Below are 20185 nucleotides of genomic sequence, written 5' to 3'. Positions count from 1 at the left end.
TGTCAAATTCTCTTCTGGCCTACGACTGGCCATAAGTCCTGGGTCTCATGTTTTCATTTATAATGCCCCTCTCTCAAGGAGTATTCTTCAGAGACCCTTATCTATCTGGCATTCAGTTTTCAAGTACTGATTGATCAGCCACCAGCGTCCTCTACTGGTGAATATTGATGATCATTTATTTTTTTGTAAAATGTTACTCAGAGTCAAATAAGGTGTATTGAATTTCCACGGAAATAAATATTATTTGTGATACCCTGTGATTATGGCGAGGGTAAGAATGAAATAACCATACCTGTTGAAATCAACGGGGAAAAGTGTTTTCATGTACGGTAATTTGTTTTCATTGTGGAAACTGTATTTACCTAAATGCATATTATGCATATGTTCACAACACATTAAAAATTATGCATATGTTCACGACACATTTAAAAAAAAAAAATTCTATGGTCATTTTTTATAACCGGAAATGGGCTTTTCAGAGGGCAGTAGGAGGTCGCAGTGGCAATTGGGACGGTGGCGGACTGTATTAATGTCTGCCTACTCTTAGGAAAGGTGCGTGTCCCCTGTGTCCGCTTCGGTCGCCCGGTTAGGAATGTGTTTATTGGAGATAACGCTAGCTTGAATATCAAAGAGGAAACACTAGTACCTAGATTGATGACCTGACTTTTCATTTTGTCTCTTTTTGCATTATTAGAATCTAACTTACACGTTCGAGTTTGGCTCATTTTTGTCGATGTATGCTAGCTAGCTAGCTAGCCAAGATAGCTAACTTGGTAGCTCATACTATTTAGCTAGCTAGCTAGCTAGCTAACCTGTTAGTTGATTTAGTCGCGACAGTCAGAGTAAATCGACTATAAGTTAGGCAACGGCAACGTTTTTACGATAACTGGTGGAAATTGGGGTAACACGCGGGGGTCGGGAGAGAACGACGAAGGAGGCGTGAGCCAGGAGCGGCCGATGAGTTCAGACCAGGGCGGAGAGCCGCAGCTGCAGGAGGAGGCTGAGCCGGAATCCAAAACCCGTGGAGAGGACGAGACGGTACTTGGGACTGGGGGAGATTCGGGCGGCATGGTGAGTACGGGCCTGTCATTGCACGACACCATTTAACTAACGTTCCTTCGACATTTTAACTGTTGTTTTGAGCCAACGGCCAATTGTCTTTTAAGAAAGTAGGGTCATATTCGATGACTGCACTGCAGGGTGGGCCAGAATTTTAACGTTAGGCTAACGTTTGTTGGCTATGTCGGGGTTGCCTTGGCAATCTTGTTGCTTGACTTACGTTAGCTAACGTTAACGTAAGCTGGTGCTGGATGACAAGTCTGATGTAACCTCTAAATCCGAATCAAGACTTAATTTATGGCCAAGTAACAAGTTATTTGGCTAGTAGTCTTTTAAGTGTATTGAGCTCCCTTGGTAGGACATTTCTGTAACGTATAGTTGACGTCGCTGTAGCCACTCGTGTTACCAGGCAGCTGACTTGTCAGCTCTTTAAGCTACGCTGCGAGGTAAGGCCAGTTAGCCAGCTATATCTGCTTTGTCAGTGGCGGCTTAGCAGGGAGCTACTTGACGTTAATGTGGTCACCGCGAAAGAGATTAAGCACTTTGTTTGTGATGGAGCAATATAAGAATTAAGCTATCCTATGTAAACAAATCACGCTTTGATTGCATTTCGAGACCGTCTGTTGTTAATCAATAGAACGTTCGAGGCCTGCGTGTTTCGTTACAGCTGTCAGCCGATACAGTGATCACTTGGACCCAGTATTGGCTTTAATTAGGGTTATTGGTACTTAACGTTACAGTTATATTTTGGCCAGAAACTTAGGCTTTACAATATTGCAAGAATTAGTCGATACCTGTCCCGGGTACCATATCAGTTGTCGTTGTTACGCGCGGCCATACTTTGACCTCACCTTCCACGTTGAACAGGGTTTTAGAATCAGTTTGTGAAAAGTTTAAAATATTTAGTCCCCGTGTAGACTAATGTTGTGCTGGTTATTTCTACATCTGCCGTTCAGATGAGTTTAGGGCCTATATCACTTTGTAGCAGGTGGTCATTGACAATGGCGCCCCTTATGGCATGTGCTCCACCATGGCTAGTGACAGACTCGTCATATGGCATAGGTCTCATGACATGGAGCACTCGAAAGTCAAAGTTATCTTCTGTTTGTGTAATAGATACTTTTAACTTTTAACATCCAGATTTAAATGCAAGGGAAATGTAACGAATAGCCATGTAATTAATCAAAGCTTTATAAGCGAGTTGAAGAAGTACGGCTTCGATGATCGCCTGTGTAACAGATATGCTTGTAATGCCAATTACAAGTAGAACTAGATTACGTTATTTTCGTTAACGAAATTAAAGAGATCCACTTTTTAAAACTCTCGTGTTGTATTTTGTAGGCGCCTGTTTTATTATTGACCCATACTAAGTGTTTTGTAAATTGGATAATGTAAATAGACGCTTGATTACATGGCGTCACTTTAACTTTACATATATTGCAACACTCGGGGGTTCCTTGGTGGCATCTAAATAATCCTTTATGAACAGGTCAGTGTATCATTAACTACCTAGTGTTTAATTTAAAGATATTTTTACTGGTTTTAGACGACTAGAACCAAATTGTTAATTGATTGACGGTATCCTTGACCAACAGCAAGGATGATCATGAATTCTTGGCGGTTATCTTACGGAAGACGGCGACTCGTTGGTAAAATGTGCTTCAAGTGAGAGAGGGGTAGGCGGAGTTCATCTTCCACAGAGCGAATGGTTGAAGGTCGTGAACACGCGTGCTGGAAGTAACTTGAGCTGGAATCTGTCCAACTCTAAGAGCTTCCTTTCAGCGGCAAAACTGTCTTAAATGGTCACTACCTCGTGAATTAGAAGAATTCCTTAGTTCATTGAGTGAACGGTACCGCCTGAAATGCTTTTGTTCATCGAGGTAAGCTTGATTTTGTGTAGTTGGCTTGTTAGCAAACTTAGCAGAATGCATCACGGACAATCGGTGGAGACCATGTGAGAGTATGCTAACGTTAGCATATTTAGCTTGCTAGCTCACGAAGGCCTCATGGCTTTAGTTATTTAGCGGATAGCACTAACTCATTTGGGCATTGTAGTTGGATCACAACGAAATAGATGTTGCAATCTGCTTATGTTGACGTTGTACAACTTTTCATGTTAGTATTCACCGAAAGTTAATTCATTAACGTTGGTTGAAGGTTTTGTCATTTGGTTTTGTGTTGCTAACGTTAACCTACTCATTGAAAGTCGGCGTGTTGTTACCATTGTGGAAACATAGGTTTTAGGGATTTCTTTTACATTATAGTCATGGAATTCTTAACGTCAAGATTTGCGTACTTTCCTCACCTCCTTGTTGTGATATTAACTTGCGTTGAGCGTTATAATTTTACTGCAACTAGCAAAACGATTACGTAACAGGTCGCACACATTGGGTTAGCTGAATTGTGATCTTGAACTTTTAACTTGGCGACTTTGCTGACTGGATGTATCGAACCGTTCTGAATGAGTTATGCATGAACATATTTGAAAAGAAAACCTTATTGGCTTTCATGGATTAAGATTTAAACAAATCCAGTGAAAATGTAATTAAGCTGAGTCGAGGGAGGATATGGACTCGCTGCATCAAACTGAAAAGACATAAAATATACTGCAATGTTTGCCTCAGGTGACCTCTAAGGGTGCCGGTCTGAACCCGAATGCCAAGGTTTGGCAGGAGATGCCTACTGTTCCCAGTGAGGCCCCTGCTGATGGCACAGAGGGCTCCCCCTGGTCCCAGACCAACATCCCAGAGGGTAAGCAAGTTTATTGGGCTTCTGTTTCAGAAGTCTTATTCATTTACATCTGCTGAAACTGACAATCATGTGGAACATCATTAATGTTTTTAAAATAGATTGTGTGGAGTTTCACCCCCCTTTGCTAGGAATTATTTTACATACGAATCAGTCAGCAATTTCTGGTTTTTAGAAGACTTGAAACGTTAGTTTTTTTTCGTGTTCCCTTTTGTTATATTGTGCAAACAAGTAGTTATTTGACTTGTTTCCCCCTAAATGCACAATCTATAGGGTATCCTGACACCTCTGGATGTAAAGCATACACAGAAGGATTTCCTAGCCTGGAGGACAGCAGCTCCTCAGGTGCTGCCGAGGGTACAGCGAATGGTATGGATCCCCCTGACCTGGAGTTCCCCCTCTGTGAGCCTGCAACAGGAATTGATGGTCAGTCAAACACTCCTTTTCTCCTTTGCTAAATATGTATAATTGTAACTTTTTAATTGCATCCGCAACTGTTTTTTGACAACTTAATCAGCTAATAAGGTGTGATTTCAGAAGTCTTTAATGTGAGTGTCTTATTATAACTCTTAGTGTGTGTGGTGACTATTTAATTTGTTGTTCCAGTTGATTCTACCCTGACAATGGAGCAGCCTATCTCTGCTGAGAGTTTACGGGAGTCTCTCAAGAAAGAGTTGGAGTTCTGTTTTTCCAGGTCAGACCCTAGACAAAAGAAATACATTTTAAGTGGGCATGGACAGGCGTTCATGTAGTTTGAAGTATTTGTATGGCCCATGCATTCATTTTTTACTCTTACTGTTTGATGCCACAGGGAAAATCTGTCCAAGGATCTGTACCTCATGTCACAGATGGACAGTGACCAGTTTGTCCCCATCTGGACCATAGCAAGCATGGAGGGCATAAAGGTCCTGACTACTGACATGGACCTTATTCTGGATGTGCTTAAATGTAAGTAGATCCATGGCCTAAGTAACTTAAAACTTGATCTAATGTAGCAGTATCAACACCATACCTGATCAAGCATGTTAATCAAGGTTCCTGTCAACTGATTCCTGTAACACAGGATGTATGACTTCAAATTTTGATAGTCTTTATCGGCATATGCAAACCGGGCGCTTGCTGTAGCTGCTGCATGTTTTAGCAACAAAGATGCCCATTGGTTTGGTTGCCTCTTCATGCGTTACTGATCTGTGGATGCTCTTCTGTGCCCAGCATCTCCAATGGTACAAGTGGATGAGAAAGGGGAGAAGGTTCGGCCCAATCACAAGCGCTGCATCATCATCCTGAGGGAGGTCCCAGAGTCCACACCTGTAGAGGTGAGAGCAGCTCCTGTAGGATGAGAAAGGAACAAAGTCCTGAGTTGCTCCTCCATGATGATCTGACCTTGTTTACAATCTTCTCCGTCCCCAGGAAGTGGAGGCCCTTTTTAAGAACGACAACTGTCCGAAAGTTATCAGCGTGGAGTTTGCGCACAACAATAACTGGTACATTACATTCCAATCGGACACCGATGCCCAACAGGTGGGTGTATAAGTTATATCTTCTCAATTAGATTCTTAGAGGAGGTTTTAGATTGTCTAGCCTATCAGCAAAGAGTATTGAATAAGTTGTTGTGTTTTCCCTGTTCAGGCGTACAAGTATTTAAGGGAAGAAGTGAAAACATTTCAGGGAAAACCAATCATGGTGAGTTGACGGTTCTCAATTATCATAATGTGCAGAATGTGATTCAGCTCTTTGGCTGCTGCAGTTATAATCACTCCTGACCTCCGGCTAATACCTCGTGACCCCCCTACTTCCAGGCCAGAATAAAAGCTATCAACACGTTCTTTGCTAAGAATGGCTACCGTAGCCTGGACTGCAGTGTGTACTCGCAGCAGACTCCAACCCAGTCCCAGTACAGCTCGCCCCTCTACATGCAGCAAGTCTACAGCCCCCAGCAGCAGTACCTGCCCTACAACATCATGCCTCCCACCTGGACACCATCGCCCACGCCGTACTTCGAGACGCCTCTGGTATGTAGACTCCACCAGTCTGGGCGTGTTTGAGCAAGAGAGAGAGAGACTGCATGTGCTTATGGGTTTTATAACTGCTAAGAACTAATCTTCATAGACTACTGTACTGTACTGTACTGTGCAGGTCATCCACATGTGATCTCTAAACCCCTTCTCTCTACCACAGGCCCCATTTCCCAACAGTAGCTTTGTGAATGGTTTTAGCTCACCTGCACACTATAAGACTGGCTCCAACTCGCTCAACCTTGGCCGCCCCTTCAGCCGGAACCGGTATGATTTTATGTTTTAATTCCAGATTTGTCACCCTCCCCATTTGATACTGGCTCATCTTGCATTTTTCATGAATCAGTGGCCTATTTTTATTTTATTTTTTTTCTCAAATAATACGTGTTAAGATTGAATTGGAAGGTATGCATTGATGCAGTGCAGGCAGCAAAAGTCAGTGATTTTTAAAACAAAAATCTTAAAACTAGTGTTAGTGACTAGGGGATGAACTTAACTCTACTGTACTGTTTAAAGTGTAATATAAAAAAAAAAGAATAATCTTTTTGGGTAAGTAATATAGCACTTTGTGTTGGTGTTCTTGCTGTCCCCACAGTGTCCCACTCTATTCCAGAAAGAATGTAATAAATGCCTTCAGGTACACTTTTGAGCCTTGTCATAGTCGAAAGACACCCCTTCTCTATCATACAAGCTTCAGATACATAACTAAGCATTAATCAGGCTTTTGCCAGTTACACTGGCCTCACCCCATGTCATTGTATTTTCCTTTCTTTGATTTACTGTGGTAAATCCAGTTACAGCATTGCGATTATCTTTATTTTATTTATTTATTTTGCAAATTGCCATGTATGTTGCTGATATGTATGGGGCTTGACTATGCTGGGCTTTTGAGCTGCAGTCAAATTGTTCAGTTGTCACAGCAAAGTTGCCGCCTTGGATATCTGCACTTGTACATGTAGTTCTTCATCACCGCTAACCACCCATTGTATGTGATGTTGGGTTATTCGCTGTTGGATCATTCTGTTTGTGCTTCTTGAAGTGTTCAAGCTAACTAACTAAGACAAGCATGAATTAAGACTAAATGTTTTGATTCAATGACTGTTCCCAAAATTCTTATAATTGGCCTAGTTTGTCCATTTTGGAGCACAAAAAAAAAAAAAGCGAAGTCAAGTGTTAATTATAAACTTTCTTGGCCTATGTCACTGGTTGCTCATGTACACATTTTTGTTTCATCATTGCATGCATCCCATTCTGAGATGGCCCAGTGGATGTGAAGTTAGACTAAAATGTGTACCATCACATCCCTCCCCCCCTATCATGACATTGCTTCTGGCTTCATCATTAGCTAAGTTTATCCTGTGCCAAAATCCCAACTTCCTTGTGTTGTAATCCCAACAGAAACCACGTGAAGCCTCAGTCAAGGTCCAGCGACGGCGCCCCCTCTCCGGTGGCTCCCGTTCCCCTGGTGGACGGGCTCACGGGTCTGCGCAGCCCCCAGCCCCCTGCAGGGAGCAGCCCCACGCTGGCCACTTCTGAGCTCAGCCCCTCCTTCACCCACCTGACCGCGTCCGAGCCCTCTGACGACTCTGGCATGGCCAACCGTGGAAGGTCAGTAGGATCTCCGTATCTCTTGTTTGGCCTCTTGAGTCACCTTGGGGCGTGTTTCTGTCGCTGTTTTATCTACCAGCTGTAGCGCAAGCTTATCTGGGAGTGAAATGCCTCAAAGGTGTTGAGTTGCCCAGAGGCAGTTTTGACATCGTCAGGCCTAGTGATGAGAAACTCAAGCGCATAGAGGGCCTCCTGAGCATGGGGGAGTGAAGGGCTTCTGCTGGTTCTCTCTCGTCTTTCTCTCTGCTCTCTCTCTGCTCTCTCTCTCTCTGTCTTGCTCTTTCTGTGCTCTTTTCTCAAGTCTCACCACAGAAGTCATGATCCTCCTCATGTTCAGACCCAATGAGCGGTAAGATTATGAGATCTGAAGGCCAGAGAGAGACAGGGAACCTGAAACTAACCTGGTTGTAGCTGGTGACTATTTTGTAACCTTCCCTTGCCACTTTTGTTACAGGAGGAGTACATACAGAGGGAACCGCAGGAGGAGAGAAGACGAGCGCACTACGGTAAGAGTTTAATTCCCCCAAAGTGCCTGGAAACATACCAGGCTTTCTATTACGGTCTGATCTTTTCTGTTTTGTCTAGATATAAATCCCAGTATTTACAACTTAACTGTCAACTTGATTGTGTTGTGGCTGTCTGCCGCTTGTTGCTAATATGAGGGCAGTTCCTAAAGACAAAGGATTGGCCTTGAATAATGTCCTCAGGTCTGGTGATGAGAAAATAATGCGCATAGAGGTGCCCTGGAAAGGGGAGGGGACTGGCTTCTGCTGGTTCTACCTTATGTCTCTCTTTACCCTGTCCCTCTACCTATTTCTCTGCTCTTCCTCTACCTATTGCTCTGCTCTCTCTCCCCACACAAGTCACAATCCTCCTCATGTCCAGACCCAATGAGCGGTAAGATTATGAGATCTGAAGGCCTGAGCGACAGTTAGTTAAGAGTGTACGATGACGTGAGCGATGACCTCTGATGTGGTGTGAAGTGTGTTGACCCCCCCCCCCCCCATATCTTCGTCTCGTTTATGCATTGTGTCCTTTTACCCTCCCCCTTCAGCGGCAGGTTCCTCTCACAGAGGTCAAAATCCCTCAGCCCAAGTTTGACCTGGCTGCCTCCAACTTCCCTCCTCTGCCGGGTTGTGTGGTAAGCACGCAGGGCGAGCCCGTGCTGGAAAACCGCATGTCTGATGTGGTGCGCGGCCTCAACAGAGACAAGGTCAGCCCAACACGCTCACAGCAGGCTTTTCTCTTTTTTTCTTTCTTTCTAAATAGACTAGTTTAGTAGTTAATTTTGTTGGGTTTAGTCAGCCCTATTTTTTCCCCCTGTCCATACATACTGCCAAAAATGGAGGAGCCTGAAAGTGTGTGGTGTTTGGACATGTATTAATCAAAAAGTTATTTGTGGGTGTCCTCAGTCCCAGCAGCAGCAGCAGCAGTCGGATGCCAGCAAGGAGGCAGCCATAAATCATACCCCAGCCCCAGAGGACACCGTCAGCACCAGGCCTGCCCAGCCTGCAAGCAAAACCACTTCACACACCTTGGAGTCTACTACAGCCAGGTACAATGCCTTGCCACCCAAAGAGGGAAGCCAATGTGTTTGAGGAGTTTAGGTTTTTTTTTTTTTTTTTTTTTTGGGATGTTGAATCTTTTGTCCTTCTGACAGTCGAAAGACAAAAGGAGCTGGAGGTGAAGTGGCACTCCTGCAGAAGCCCTTCCACCTGGCTTTGTCAGCAACTCTAATGTTTCCCATTGTTATTTTGCCTCTCCTCTCCTCCCCCCTTCCCTTCTCTCCTCTCAGCAGCATGAGCCACCAGGAGAAGAAACCGGAGAAGCCTGAGCCCCCTGGTCATAAAGAGACGCCGGCAACCCCTGTCGCTGCTGCTGCCCCCTCCGCCGCCATCACCACCACAGCCCCCCCACCCTCACAGATACAGCTGGCAGCTGGCCCCAAACTTCAGCCCAGCGCGGCCCCCAAGCTTCAGCCCAGCGCAGCCCCGGCCATGGCAACCCCTCAGGCCAGCCCAGTTCCCCCCTCCACCCCCACCACCACAGCCACCAACAACACCACCTCCACCACTACCCCTGTTATGGTGAGACATCGCACATGCATGCACTAAATCATGGAGAAAGTCAGGCTTTTCCCACTATTTACACCTTAACTATCCACTTGATTGTGTTGTGGCTGTCTGCCGCTTGTTGCTAATATGAGGGCAGTTCCTAAAGACAAAGGATTGGCCTTGAATAATGTCCTCAGGTCTGGTGATGAGAAAATAATGCGCATAGAGGTGCCCTGGAAAGGGGAGGGGACTGGCTTTTGCTGGTTCTACCTTATGTCTCTCTTTACCCTGTCCCTCTACCTATTTCTCTGCTCTTCCTCTACCTATTTCTCTGCTCTCTCTCCCCACACAAGTCATGATCCTCCTCATGTCCAGACCCAATGAGCGGTAAGATTATGAGATCTGAAGGCCTGAGCGACAGTTAGTGAAGAGCAGGCTTTTAGCTAGGATTTTTTTTAGGGGGGGTCCCTTTTGTCATTTAACCCAACGCGGTGGAGCGCGCGCGCCGCAGGCGCAAGTATCGTAGGGGGGTCTGGCACCTCGCCCCGTCAAATTTTTTATTCTTAACTGTCTGAAACGCTATTTAACTGCATTTTGAGGTGCACATTTTGTGGAATTCAGGTAATATTTTTTGGTGTGTCTGTTGCAGTATTGTTGCTTAATTGTCACATATGATGTACATCAGTGTACCACACAAACTGAAAATCATACCAACACAGAAGAAATTCAAGCCAGAACTGCCATGTACATCTTGTATGTATACATGCAGGGGGCTACTGGTCAGTTGATAGTCACATAGTGTTAGACTTGGCTGACCCAAATAAAATTTTTAACTTTTTATGAATATCTTAGTCCTAGAGTCTTCCTTGACTAGTGATTACATATTCAATTTAGTTAATCTTTCATATATTTTGTGCAAGACACTTAGCAGTTATAAGCTATGTTTTTATGTTTTTATATGCTACGTGTATTATATGCTAATATAGGGTGACCAGATTTGAGTTTGTGGAAAAGATGACACTTCGTCGGGGAACCTGCCCCCTCCCCGCGACGGAGTTTTGACATATTATTGTCGTGCCTGGACAATGTACTGTTTTTACTTCATATACACACTGTAGTTAATGCAATACCTTATTTCAACTGAAACACCTCATCGTGTTGCTTCACTATATTTAAATCATGTACTTACAGTTCATACATGTGTAAATAGTGTTACAAATCTCGAATGCGTAATATGGCTTTTTATTGCTCTACACGAAACGCAACACAATTTCAAAATGGCACGGGGTTTATGCCCTGTTACAAGGTATCTCGAACAGACTGTGTTCCGTCACACACCTGTGTAAATGCAGTCCCAACACAGAACAACGACATGCAATTAGTAGAGTAAGGAACATTGTTGAGCTCTGTGCATTACAAACAGAAAGTATGCGCCCTCCGCACGGCATTATGGGGCGACTATGCCGGCACGTTACAATAGGCTATGTATTTACTGAATTAAAATAATTTCAGCTTGTCCCATGTCCATGTGTTTACGTGCTGTTCTGAAGTCACGTTGGTAGGATTTGGGTATAAATTAGGTTAGGATTAGGTTTACCTGAACCAGCGGGAAAAAAATTCAACCCGCGTCAACACTTCAAAAGTAGCCCGCGGGAAACCTGCGGTCATGGCAACACTGCCGTTAACGTTAACGCATTAGACGTGTCTGTTTAGTGCTACGTGAACTATCTGTTCATTTCAATCTGTTATTAATTTCTTTTGTGATAGAAATATTATTACCGGAAAAACAGGGGATGAAATACTCAGGGCGTCTGTAGGGCGTCAGCCTTAAAGTAGTGCGTCCAATGTTTTATTATTTTAGAACAGTGCGTCCGAAAGACGCTCAGACGCATGCCTAGCTAAAAGCCTGGTGAAGAGTGTACGATGACGTGAGCGATGACCTCTGATGTGGTGTGAAGTGTGTTAACCCCCCCGTCTTTTTCATTCCCCCTGGTAGGAGCCCCGCAAATTGAGCTACGCTGAGGTGTGCCAGCGCCCCCCAAAGGATCCTCCACCAACGCCGCCCCCCTCCTCCGCCGCTGCCGCCACCACCCCTCCGGCCTCCCAGCCTCTGCGCGAACTGCGTGTCAACAAGGCCGAGGAGCCGGCTGGCAGCCCCTCAGACAAGCCCGAGCGGCCCCTGGAGCGTGGGGCTGAGTTCAAGGGCCGTGAGGGACGACCCCCCCGCGATGGCCAGGGCTACTACCGCAACAACGGCCCCCCCAGGGCTGGCACGGGTGGCCTCAAGCTCAGAGAGCAGCAACGGCGCCCCCCCTTCGGCCGACGCAACTCCCCCCAGGGAGGCCCCAGACATACGGGCAAAGAGCAGAACATCCCTCCCATATCGCCAAAGTAAAGACTTGCAGAGAAAACAAAAAACGAATCCAGTACAAATGTATGAATATATACACGCATATATAAAATATATAAATAAATATATATAAAAATATATATAAACAAAAAGAGATGAAAAATAAGATATATAAAAGCAACAACCTAAATGGTAGCCACCTCTCCTGCCTGGGGCATGTCTAGAGGAAAGTCTCTTGCAATGACTGCAGACTGGGACATCCAGGAAAAATGGGCATAAAAAAAAACAATCGTAAAGCAGGGCAAACGAAAGGGAGTGATCGAATAGGAAAAAGGATCCCATCTCTGAGCTTGTTGTATTGAAAATGTCCCCCCTCAGAATGTAAATCCAAGTGGTTTTTTTTTTTTTCCTTTCATTCTTTTTTTTTTTTGCTCCCCTCCTTCCTTTTTTTCCCCAAAAGATGGTCACCTTCTCTTGCCTCAGATTGGGCCTATAGATGGATCCTTGGGCAGTGAAGAAGCCCATCACTGTCATTCTATATGAATGACAGTGGTCTGCAATGAACTTATGCACTAAGAAGAAAGGAACAGGCATATATACATGTCATGTACCTATACAAAGATATCACTTTAACATGCAATGATTCATCCAATCTGTTTTTCATGAAAAAAAGCTTATTTGCAAATTGCAAGACACTGGGAGTGAGAGTGACTTTTTGCAGTCAGTGTATATGAACTTTGAAGCTGTGTGGAAGGATGTGGTTTTCAGTAGTATTGCATCATCTTGGGGCTTAGGTCTCCTATAGGATATGTTTGGTTGAGAATGAATTGTTTGGAAAACCAATTTAGGAGCAACAGTAATACTTACTGTTGGTCTTTTTTTGTTTAGTTTTTTTCTTTCTTTCTTTCCTTTTTTTCCATTTAAATTGCGTGACATTGCTATCGATTAATTCTGTATGCTTTCAGAATCAGTGACATGGTGTTGGATAGCTAGCAAACCTTTTTAAATATTGTACTAAATATTGCAAAATTAAGATTAGATGGTTATGGAGCCTTGTCAATTTTCTCAGTCACAGCTTGCCAATAATAATGCTGACCTGTCACTGGTTCACAGAAGGGTAATTTATCTTTTTCCTAATTTTTTATTTTTTTTTGAAGCTGCAATCTGATTTTAATCAAGCACTGACCCTCAATGCATCACAGATCAGAGCCAGAGACAGTTACAGAGTCTGATATACTTTGTCATCTCAGATTTGTTAATTGTGCATTGCCTCCCTCACCCCTTGAACTGATTTTGTACTGTGTGCTCATATTTGTTGATAATCAGCCTGACTCTATATGTTTACAACATGGTGTCCTTTAAGGCAGAGGATGAGAAGGAGTAGGTTGATGCAGATGAAATATCTTTTTCTTTCTTTTTTTCTTTTGTTCCCTCTTTTGTTGTGAGAACTCTACATTGAAATGGAACATTCAGGGTTGATCTACACATGGAAATCGTTATTGTTTGATTAACTGCGCGGTTGTGATTGTACAGAATAATAGGTCAAGTGTGGTCTCAAATCTGATTAGCACATGTGTGATTTTTCCTTTTTTTTTTTTTTTGCTTACTCAAAGGCCCTTATTGTCTGCTATAGGAGAAAGAGGATTGATAAAGGTGGCAACTGTAACATATTTCCACTTCTTGTATGTTTTAAATGAATCTTGTCCCAGGGTTGGATTCTCTAAAGAATCTGTCCATTGGTGATTAGAGTAGGGTCACTACTCCGTTGTCTTTTTCCTGAAATGTTAGTTCATGGTATTTCCTTGACGGCTAGATTGAGCTTAGGAGGATGGACCTACCCAGGTGGTGTGGTGTCTGAGGTCACTGTTACTTGTGTGGCAGATGATTTGTTGGGCCATCTGACACCAGTTCAGTGAGGTGCGCTAAGATAAGAAGCAGGAACACCAGCAAGGAAAGGCAGTGTTGCATTTGTATTGAGGTTCCAAGGTTTAAAGCTCTGCGGGACCAGCCATTGAGTTAACTGGGAATGATAACTGGTAGTTCCAAAACCGGCTTGGAAACTTTGACGTACTCCCTTCCCCTTTATGTTTTTTGTAGCACAAGAAATATCCTCATGTGGAATGTATCAAAGACCATTCCTGGAAAATGTGCTGATCATTGTGTTGCCACACCATTCAAATGGTTGACACTAGCCTATGTCTGATGTTCATATGATGTGCCAGCTGCCTGCAGTCCATAGCTTACCATGTTGAATGTTGGTGAGAGTTTCAAACAACCAGCGGGCCAATGTGTTCTTGTAACTTGTTATGATTTAGGCTTTAGAGCAGTGAACTTTACCAGCTGTTATGAGAGTGTAGTCACTTATTTCTTTATCAGCCCCCCCACCCCCACCACCACATGGAGAGTGGTGTGGGAGTGTGACATTGAGACCAGTAAGAGTACGACCTTACCTTCAACAAACATGCTTACGGAACACTGACCGACCGCCTCCACAGTTGTGTGGTTCATTTTTTTTTTTTTGTGATGTGAGGATGGAGTTGGTGCCGTTTCATCTTGGGGAAAAAACTAGTCTGTTTTGGAAATCAGTATTGCAGTTGGATTTTGTTTTTAAGTATTGCATTATTATTATTATTATTTTCAATTATTTATTTTGATCCTACTGTGTGAAGCTTCATACTTCACGCCCCCTCCCCCACCCTCTGTGCACGCTCAATCCTCATGAACCCATTTCCCCTAATGTTGAGAAATGGTACTGGGTGAGAGTCACACATCTAACATTTGTATATTGATTGAAATTTCAGATGAGAATACTTGATGCATTGACTAGGGTTTTAGTAATGCAGTACATGAATAATGAATCACTGGGGCTTTTTTTTTGTTTGTTTTTTTTCCATTAATGAATATGAGCAGCTAGTGGTTTAGTGTAATAAAATAAAATGCACTAACTTGTTTAAAAAAGAAAAAAAAAATCTTACTGTTATGTAATGTGAAATCATTTTAGAAGCATAATGATATTGATGTTGACAGGCTTGCAAAAATCTACAGGAATAGCATTTTCTCCTTAATGTTTGGGTTATTTCTGTTTTCTTGATTTAGAGGTGGGGTGGCAAAGGGAAGAATATATAGCAACGGATTGAAGTGTTTGAGACACTAAATTCTAGCTGTCTGAATAAAATGTCACAAAAAGAAAATAAATTATTTTGTTTTGGCCTTAGAGTTCAAACTCTTGTTTTTGGTGTGTGTGTGTTTGTGTGTGTGTGTGTTGTAATACATTTAATTTGTTTTTCATATAACTAGATGTTCTTAATCTTTTTAATGACCCTGGCTGTACGCCTCCATTTGCTTTTCAGGACACCAAAGATTAGTGCTCGAGACTTGACACCATTATATGTTACTTAATACTAGCTGATTGGCCTTTTGACCTTTTTTATGTGGCTGTGCTGAAATGATGCATAAACGAAAACGAACAGCCGCTATGGCAAGGTTTTCTTTGCATTTGAAATATTATAGCTATATGTGTTTGCTCAAAACAGCTGGGACTAGAATAACATCTCTTTGAAGGGAGTAGGACCTTACGGCTCCGTGCCTTTCCTAGAATGGCTCATCGTTATTATAAGTTTAGGGGGAGGGGGTTACTAGATTTATCTACATCCAATTTCAGGTCCGAGTTTCTTGTTCGACCGAGGGCGGGGCTGCGCTACACACATGTAGAACAGAGGCCACAGCGAACTGGAGGATGACTCTTGAACTCTGATGCTTTCAAACTAAATCTTCCCTCAGAGTTGCGAGGAGGTGTGGCCGTGTTTGTCTGTGCTTTATAACGTCAGCGCCATGAAACAACCAGAGAATGTTTTATGTCTCTTGATTTACTGCTTTGTGCTTGCTAACGCTGCCCCCTTCTCTCCATTTACTCTCTAGCGCCCTCAACCAGCGATGCTCCTCGGGCAAAGTTTAGATGGTGTGTTTTCTAACTGTAACCCCTTCTGCTTTTGAGGAACGTAACGCCACAACATCTACCTGTTGTGGTTGGCTAATTCTCACTGAAGGTTCCTTCGTTCGTACCAAAGAGCCATTGAATTAAATCGGATCAGAACAGTGAAGAGGGGACGAAGTGCCGTACCATCATCCTGCAGTTGAGTCCAGATGGGAGTTGTAAGCAACTGCCGTTTTAAGAAGGGTGTGTTTTCACAATGACTTGTGTTTCCTGAAATTAACCATCTGAAAGCAGGCCTATTTTTTGATTTTTGATTTTTGAAGATATTACAATCTTTATACATTTACATTTTTAATGCTTTCGTATCTTTACCTAATAAGGTAATGCTCTAATGGCCAGCATACCAGCTTACGGTCCTGTTTTTCCCCCGATAACATTGTAAATAGTATTTGCGAAGAGCGATATTCTTCAGTCAATGCGATCTTAATAAGTTGTATGCACTTTGAATTTTAATTGTTGAGTGATTGTAATTGTAGTACTGTGCGGTTAGTTTGGTGGGTTTTAAAAACCATACATGGCATGTTCACAGACAACTGAAGACTATATTTGGAGTTCCTGGTATGTGTGGAATGCTTGCAGTGACATTTTAACATCGTTAGCAAGCACGTGTGGGCTTGAAGAGCAACTTTGGACCGCGCGGTAATATAACAATTTTGAAGGATGAATTGTACTGCCTTCATTGTATGGCTGTTTCCCTCCGGTAACAAGTGTATGTTTGTTTGAATGCACGGCGGCGTGTAATCGTCGCGATGACGTGATGAACATGGCGTCGCTGTGTTTTTGATGAGCTGACGAAAGAGTGTTGCTGCCGTAGTTAGCCAGCTCAGCTGACTGGGTTTGCTTCCGTGAGTACGTAAAGGTTCGTTATTCCTACAGAAGGCAACATTACGTATAGAGAGAAATGAGTCCAATTTAATGTCGACAAATGATTAAAACGTATTCTTGTATTTTGTGTTATAAAATGGATATTGGTCACTATGATATTGAAGCTAAGTTACGCTAGCCACTTGCTTGTAGAGCATTCTAGCTCGTTAGCTGACGTTACTGTAGTAAACATGTCACTACAAGTGTAACGTTAATTCCCAAAATGACAAGAAATAACAGGAACCTCGCGTGTGTGTGTATCGTTGGTCTTTATACATATGCATGCTCAGTTCAACTAGTACCCTATTTGTTTGAGGAAATTAATAAGCAGAAACGCTTTAATGGGACATGTAATGTTAGCCCAACTATAGCTAGCATGATATGATTTGTAGCCAACCGAACTGTTCTGTTTTTGTATGCTATTTAGCTTGCTGTCCGTTCACATTTTTGACAGTTGGATTATTATGCATCATAGGGTTCCTGTCATAATTACTGTAAACGTTTAAGATGATCTTTACAGAGAGTTCCGTCGTAGGTTGGTATAGGTTGGTTATTCGCATATTGTTGTCTTTGCTGGCTAGCTAGTTAGCTATTCTGCAAGTCAGCAACACAGGCTCATGCCCCTAGTGCATATCGCAGCCTTCCATTCCTAGTGTTTATCAGTAATTCAGTGGGCTAGGATTGAACAACTAACACAGATATAAGCGTGTAAATGTCCATTTGACAGTTTTTAAAACCTTAAAACTGTTACTTAATGCCGGATTTTCGTGCCCATAGAAATGTCAAATGTGTGTCTTACAGCTGGTTATCAGCCGCTGCCCCTACCCTACCTAAAATAGTAGTTATAAAATCATTGTATTCTCTTGAAAATGTGCCTTATAATTATATTTCTTACACAAAAATGTATGAGTGTATTTGAAAACCTATTCAGGCCTCATATTTATAACAGTCCTAGCATTTGCCATGATGTAACTTGTGTCTTTTTACTTTAGCTCGAGTTGGTGTGTTCGAGTGTGGTGTGAAGTCACCCAGCTGGGGTGAGATGTTCTTCCGGTCCAAATGAGCTCAACTATGTGGTACATCATGCAGAGCATTCAAAGTAAATATTCTCTGTCTGAGAGGCTTATACGGACCATTGCTGCCATACGCTCATTTCCTCATGACAATGTTGAAGACCTTATACGCAAGGTAAACCTGATACATGACTTGCCATTCGCAACTCTGAAGTAATCTTTACCATGTACGGGAATGCACTTATCTGATATCTTGCTTGTCTAGGGGGCAGATGTCAACCGAATGCATGGCACACTGAAGCCACTTCATTGTGCTTGCATGGTGGCTGATGCTGACTGTGTTGAGCTTTTGTTGGAGAAAGGAGCAGAGGTATGCTACTACTACTTTTCTATACTAATTAGCTGGTAACGATATCAACAGTACATTACTGGCTAAACTTTTAGTACTCTTAAGTTACTCCCTTTGTACGCCCTTAGCCTAACTTTGAGTTGGTCCACAGGTTAATGCCCTGGATGGGTATAATCGTACAGCACTACACTATGCTGCTGAGAAGGACGAGAGCTGTGTGGAGCTACTACTGGAGTATGGTGCCCTGCCCAATGCACTGGATGGCAACAAGGATACCCCCTTGCATTGGGCTTCCTTCAAGGATAACCCAGAGTGTGTGCGTGCCTTGCTGGAGAGTGGGGCCTGCCCCAATGCCCGTGATTACAACAATGACACACCACTAAGCTGGGCCGCCATGAAGGGCAACCTGGAGAGCGTCCGTGTGCTCCTGGAGTATGGCGCCCAGGTGCACGTCACCAACCTGAAAGGCCAGACTCCCATCTCGCGACTGGTGGCCCTGCTGGCACGTGGCCTGGGGACGGAGCAGGAGGAAGAGTGCCTGGAGCTGCTGTGCCGGGCTGCCGGCCTCTTCCAGATTCACCGCGCCGACGGCACCCTGCCCCGTGAGCTCAGCAAGGATCCCCAGCTGCTGGCACGCCTGACCAGCATGGTGTCCCAGCCACCGAGCCTGCGTGGCCTGGCCCGCTGCGCTGTTCGTCAGAGTCTGGGAGTGCAGTACCTGCCTACAGCTGTCAAGCAACTCCCACTTCCTGAGTCTGTCAAAGAGTATGTGCTGCTCAGAGACTGACAGCCCAGAGGCTAGTGCAGGAATAACAGTACAGTGAGTGGGGAAAGACTGCTCACAGTGCAGTGTAACAGAGGAATTGGTTGTATTTGTATAATACTGAAAAAAAGTCTATCATTCTTTTTTTTTTAAATGGTGTGACGGCAAGTGTCTGTGTGTAGTCAGCTGTTGTATGTGTCTTTAAGGTGACCGTGACAGGGTGACAGTCAAGTGCTTCCCACTTTGTTTTCCTGATCTGAATATGCGATCCTGCATAGGCCTAGATGCAGTCATGATTAAGGTGTTTAAAGGTATGAACAATTTTTTTTCCTGTAAAATGGAATGACTGCAATTAGGTAACTGATTTCCACAAATCTCCATAGATACAAAGGAAAGGTGTCTTACATTTTTAGCCTAATTTCGATATCCCTTTTTTCAAAAAAATATTTTGAATGGCCCAAACAGCTTATTTTTCAATATTACAGAAAGAATAATTTGTATGATATAGCACTTAAAGTTATTACTTGTGAATGCTCGTAATTCATATATGTACAACATTTTGCTTTGTGTATATATTTCAGACAGTCACCCACTCCTCTATATATATATATATATATATATATATATATATATATATAGATCAAATCATGGAAAATGGTACATTTTTGGTCAGGTAATTGTTTCTTAAGCATGCGTGCAGTCTTTTAAATACATTTTATTATTTTCTGTGAACAGTATATATTTTAGTAATGTTAATACATTTTTGTTTCCTCTGGTGCTCATAGGAATAATGAAAAAATATATATATATATATTCTCTGCAAAACATTAACTGTTTTGACGACTAATTTCCTACTATGCTGAGAAGCAGTTAAATCATTGGACATCTTCAAATTATGAATGTGGGATTTTAAAGAAAGGCATGGTTTAAGTTTGTGAACAATGTGAAATAATCTAAACTGTCTGAAATGTTGCTTCATCTTTAGTTAAGGCCTAATGCTAATCTCAGTTGCTTTTTCCTTGTTTCTTTGCTACCTCTTTCTTCTCAGTTGTGGCAACTGTTAACATTTTATGTTTGTACAAGAACTTAACTAAGGCATACAAAATTACTTCATGGTAATTTCAGCTTTGAGGAAAAAAAGTCAATGTACAGTCAACCGAAAAGTGCATTCTTCTTTTCTTTATACAGAAAGTAAAAGTCTTTCCACTTGTCATAATCAATGCACCTGGGTTTGTCTTTTTCTTACTCTTATTAATACATTGAAGGTACAGTTGGAGGATATACGAAACAAAACTAAACCAAACCAAATACTACTACTAGTTCATCTGTTAAAATGTCGTGGTTAAAGCTGTATTTGCAAAAACCTGT

The 20185-nt window shown here is 42.8% G+C and overlaps 2 protein-coding genes across 10 annotated transcripts; both read left to right on the top strand.

Annotated features, from left to right (window-relative positions):
- Positions 1 to 811: 811 nt before the first annotated feature.
- Positions 812 to 15027, top strand: larp4aa (La ribonucleoprotein 4Aa). 4 transcript variants are annotated; one of them, XM_080832850.1, is made up of 17 exons: positions 812 to 1071; positions 3684 to 3810; positions 4081 to 4233; positions 4414 to 4501; positions 4619 to 4755; positions 5020 to 5123; positions 5218 to 5328; positions 5437 to 5490; positions 5607 to 5819; positions 5986 to 6089; positions 6418 to 6459; positions 7221 to 7430; positions 7885 to 7936; positions 8485 to 8643; positions 8843 to 8985; positions 9229 to 9517; positions 11481 to 15027. In XM_080832850.1, the coding sequence occupies exons 1-17, from the start codon at positions 958 to 960 to the stop codon at positions 11877 to 11879; spliced, it is 2499 nt and encodes an 832-aa protein (XP_080688976.1). In that variant the 5' UTR covers positions 812 to 957; the 3' UTR covers positions 11880 to 15027. The 4 variants fall into 4 exon arrangements, with proteins under 4 accessions (XP_080688976.1, XP_080688975.1, XP_080688977.1 ...); XM_080832849.1 differs by having other exon boundaries at positions 9226 to 9517; XM_080832852.1 differs by lacking the exon at positions 812 to 1071 and adding an exon at positions 2806 to 2939 and having other exon boundaries at positions 9226 to 9517.
- Positions 15028 to 15784: 757 nt separating this feature from the next.
- asb8 (ankyrin repeat and SOCS box containing 8) lies at positions 15785 to 20037 on the top strand. Of its 6 annotated transcripts, none has more exons than XM_080832162.1 (4): positions 15785 to 15966; positions 17685 to 17880; positions 17971 to 18075; positions 18206 to 20037. In XM_080832162.1, the coding sequence occupies exons 2-4, from the start codon at positions 17752 to 17754 to the stop codon at positions 18839 to 18841; spliced, it is 870 nt and encodes a 289-aa protein (XP_080688288.1). In that variant the 5' UTR covers positions 15785 to 15966; positions 17685 to 17751; the 3' UTR covers positions 18842 to 20037. The 6 variants fall into 6 exon arrangements, with proteins under 6 accessions (XP_080688288.1, XP_080688285.1, XP_080688286.1 ...); XM_080832159.1 differs by having other exon boundaries at positions 15785 to 16011; XM_080832160.1 differs by lacking the exon at positions 15785 to 15966 and adding an exon at positions 16424 to 16467.
- The last annotated feature ends 148 nt before the right edge of the window (positions 20038 to 20185 follow it).

Source organism: Sprattus sprattus, assembly GCF_963457725.1.
Source record: "Sprattus sprattus genome assembly, chromosome: 2".
In the NCBI taxonomy this organism is placed as follows: domain Eukaryota; kingdom Metazoa; phylum Chordata; class Actinopteri; order Clupeiformes; family Clupeidae; genus Sprattus; species Sprattus sprattus.
Note: the sequence above shows the minus strand (reverse complement) of the source record. Positions and strands in the feature narration are given on the sequence as shown.

Excerpts from the sequence above, each read along its gene's own strand:
- asb8 (XM_080832162.1), top strand. The coding sequence starts at position 17,752 with ATGAGCTCAACTATGTGGTACATCATGCAGAGCATTCAAAGTAAATAT. Across the intron at positions 17,881-17,970 it reads TTGAAGACCTTATACGCAAG|GGGGCAGATGTCAACCGAAT; the intron begins GTAAACCTGATA and ends TTGCTTGTCTAG. Across the intron at positions 18,076-18,205 it reads TGTTGGAGAAAGGAGCAGAG|GTTAATGCCCTGGATGGGTA; the intron begins GTATGCTACTAC and ends GTTGGTCCACAG.
- larp4aa (XM_080832849.1), top strand. The coding sequence starts at position 958 with ATGAGTTCAGACCAGGGCGGAGAGCCGCAGCTGCAGGAGGAGGCTGAG. Across the intron at positions 4,502-4,618 it reads TTGGAGTTCTGTTTTTCCAG|GGAAAATCTGTCCAAGGATC; the intron begins GTCAGACCCTAG and ends TTGATGCCACAG. Across the intron at positions 8,644-8,842 it reads GCGGCCTCAACAGAGACAAG|TCCCAGCAGCAGCAGCAGCA; the intron begins GTCAGCCCAACA and ends GGGTGTCCTCAG.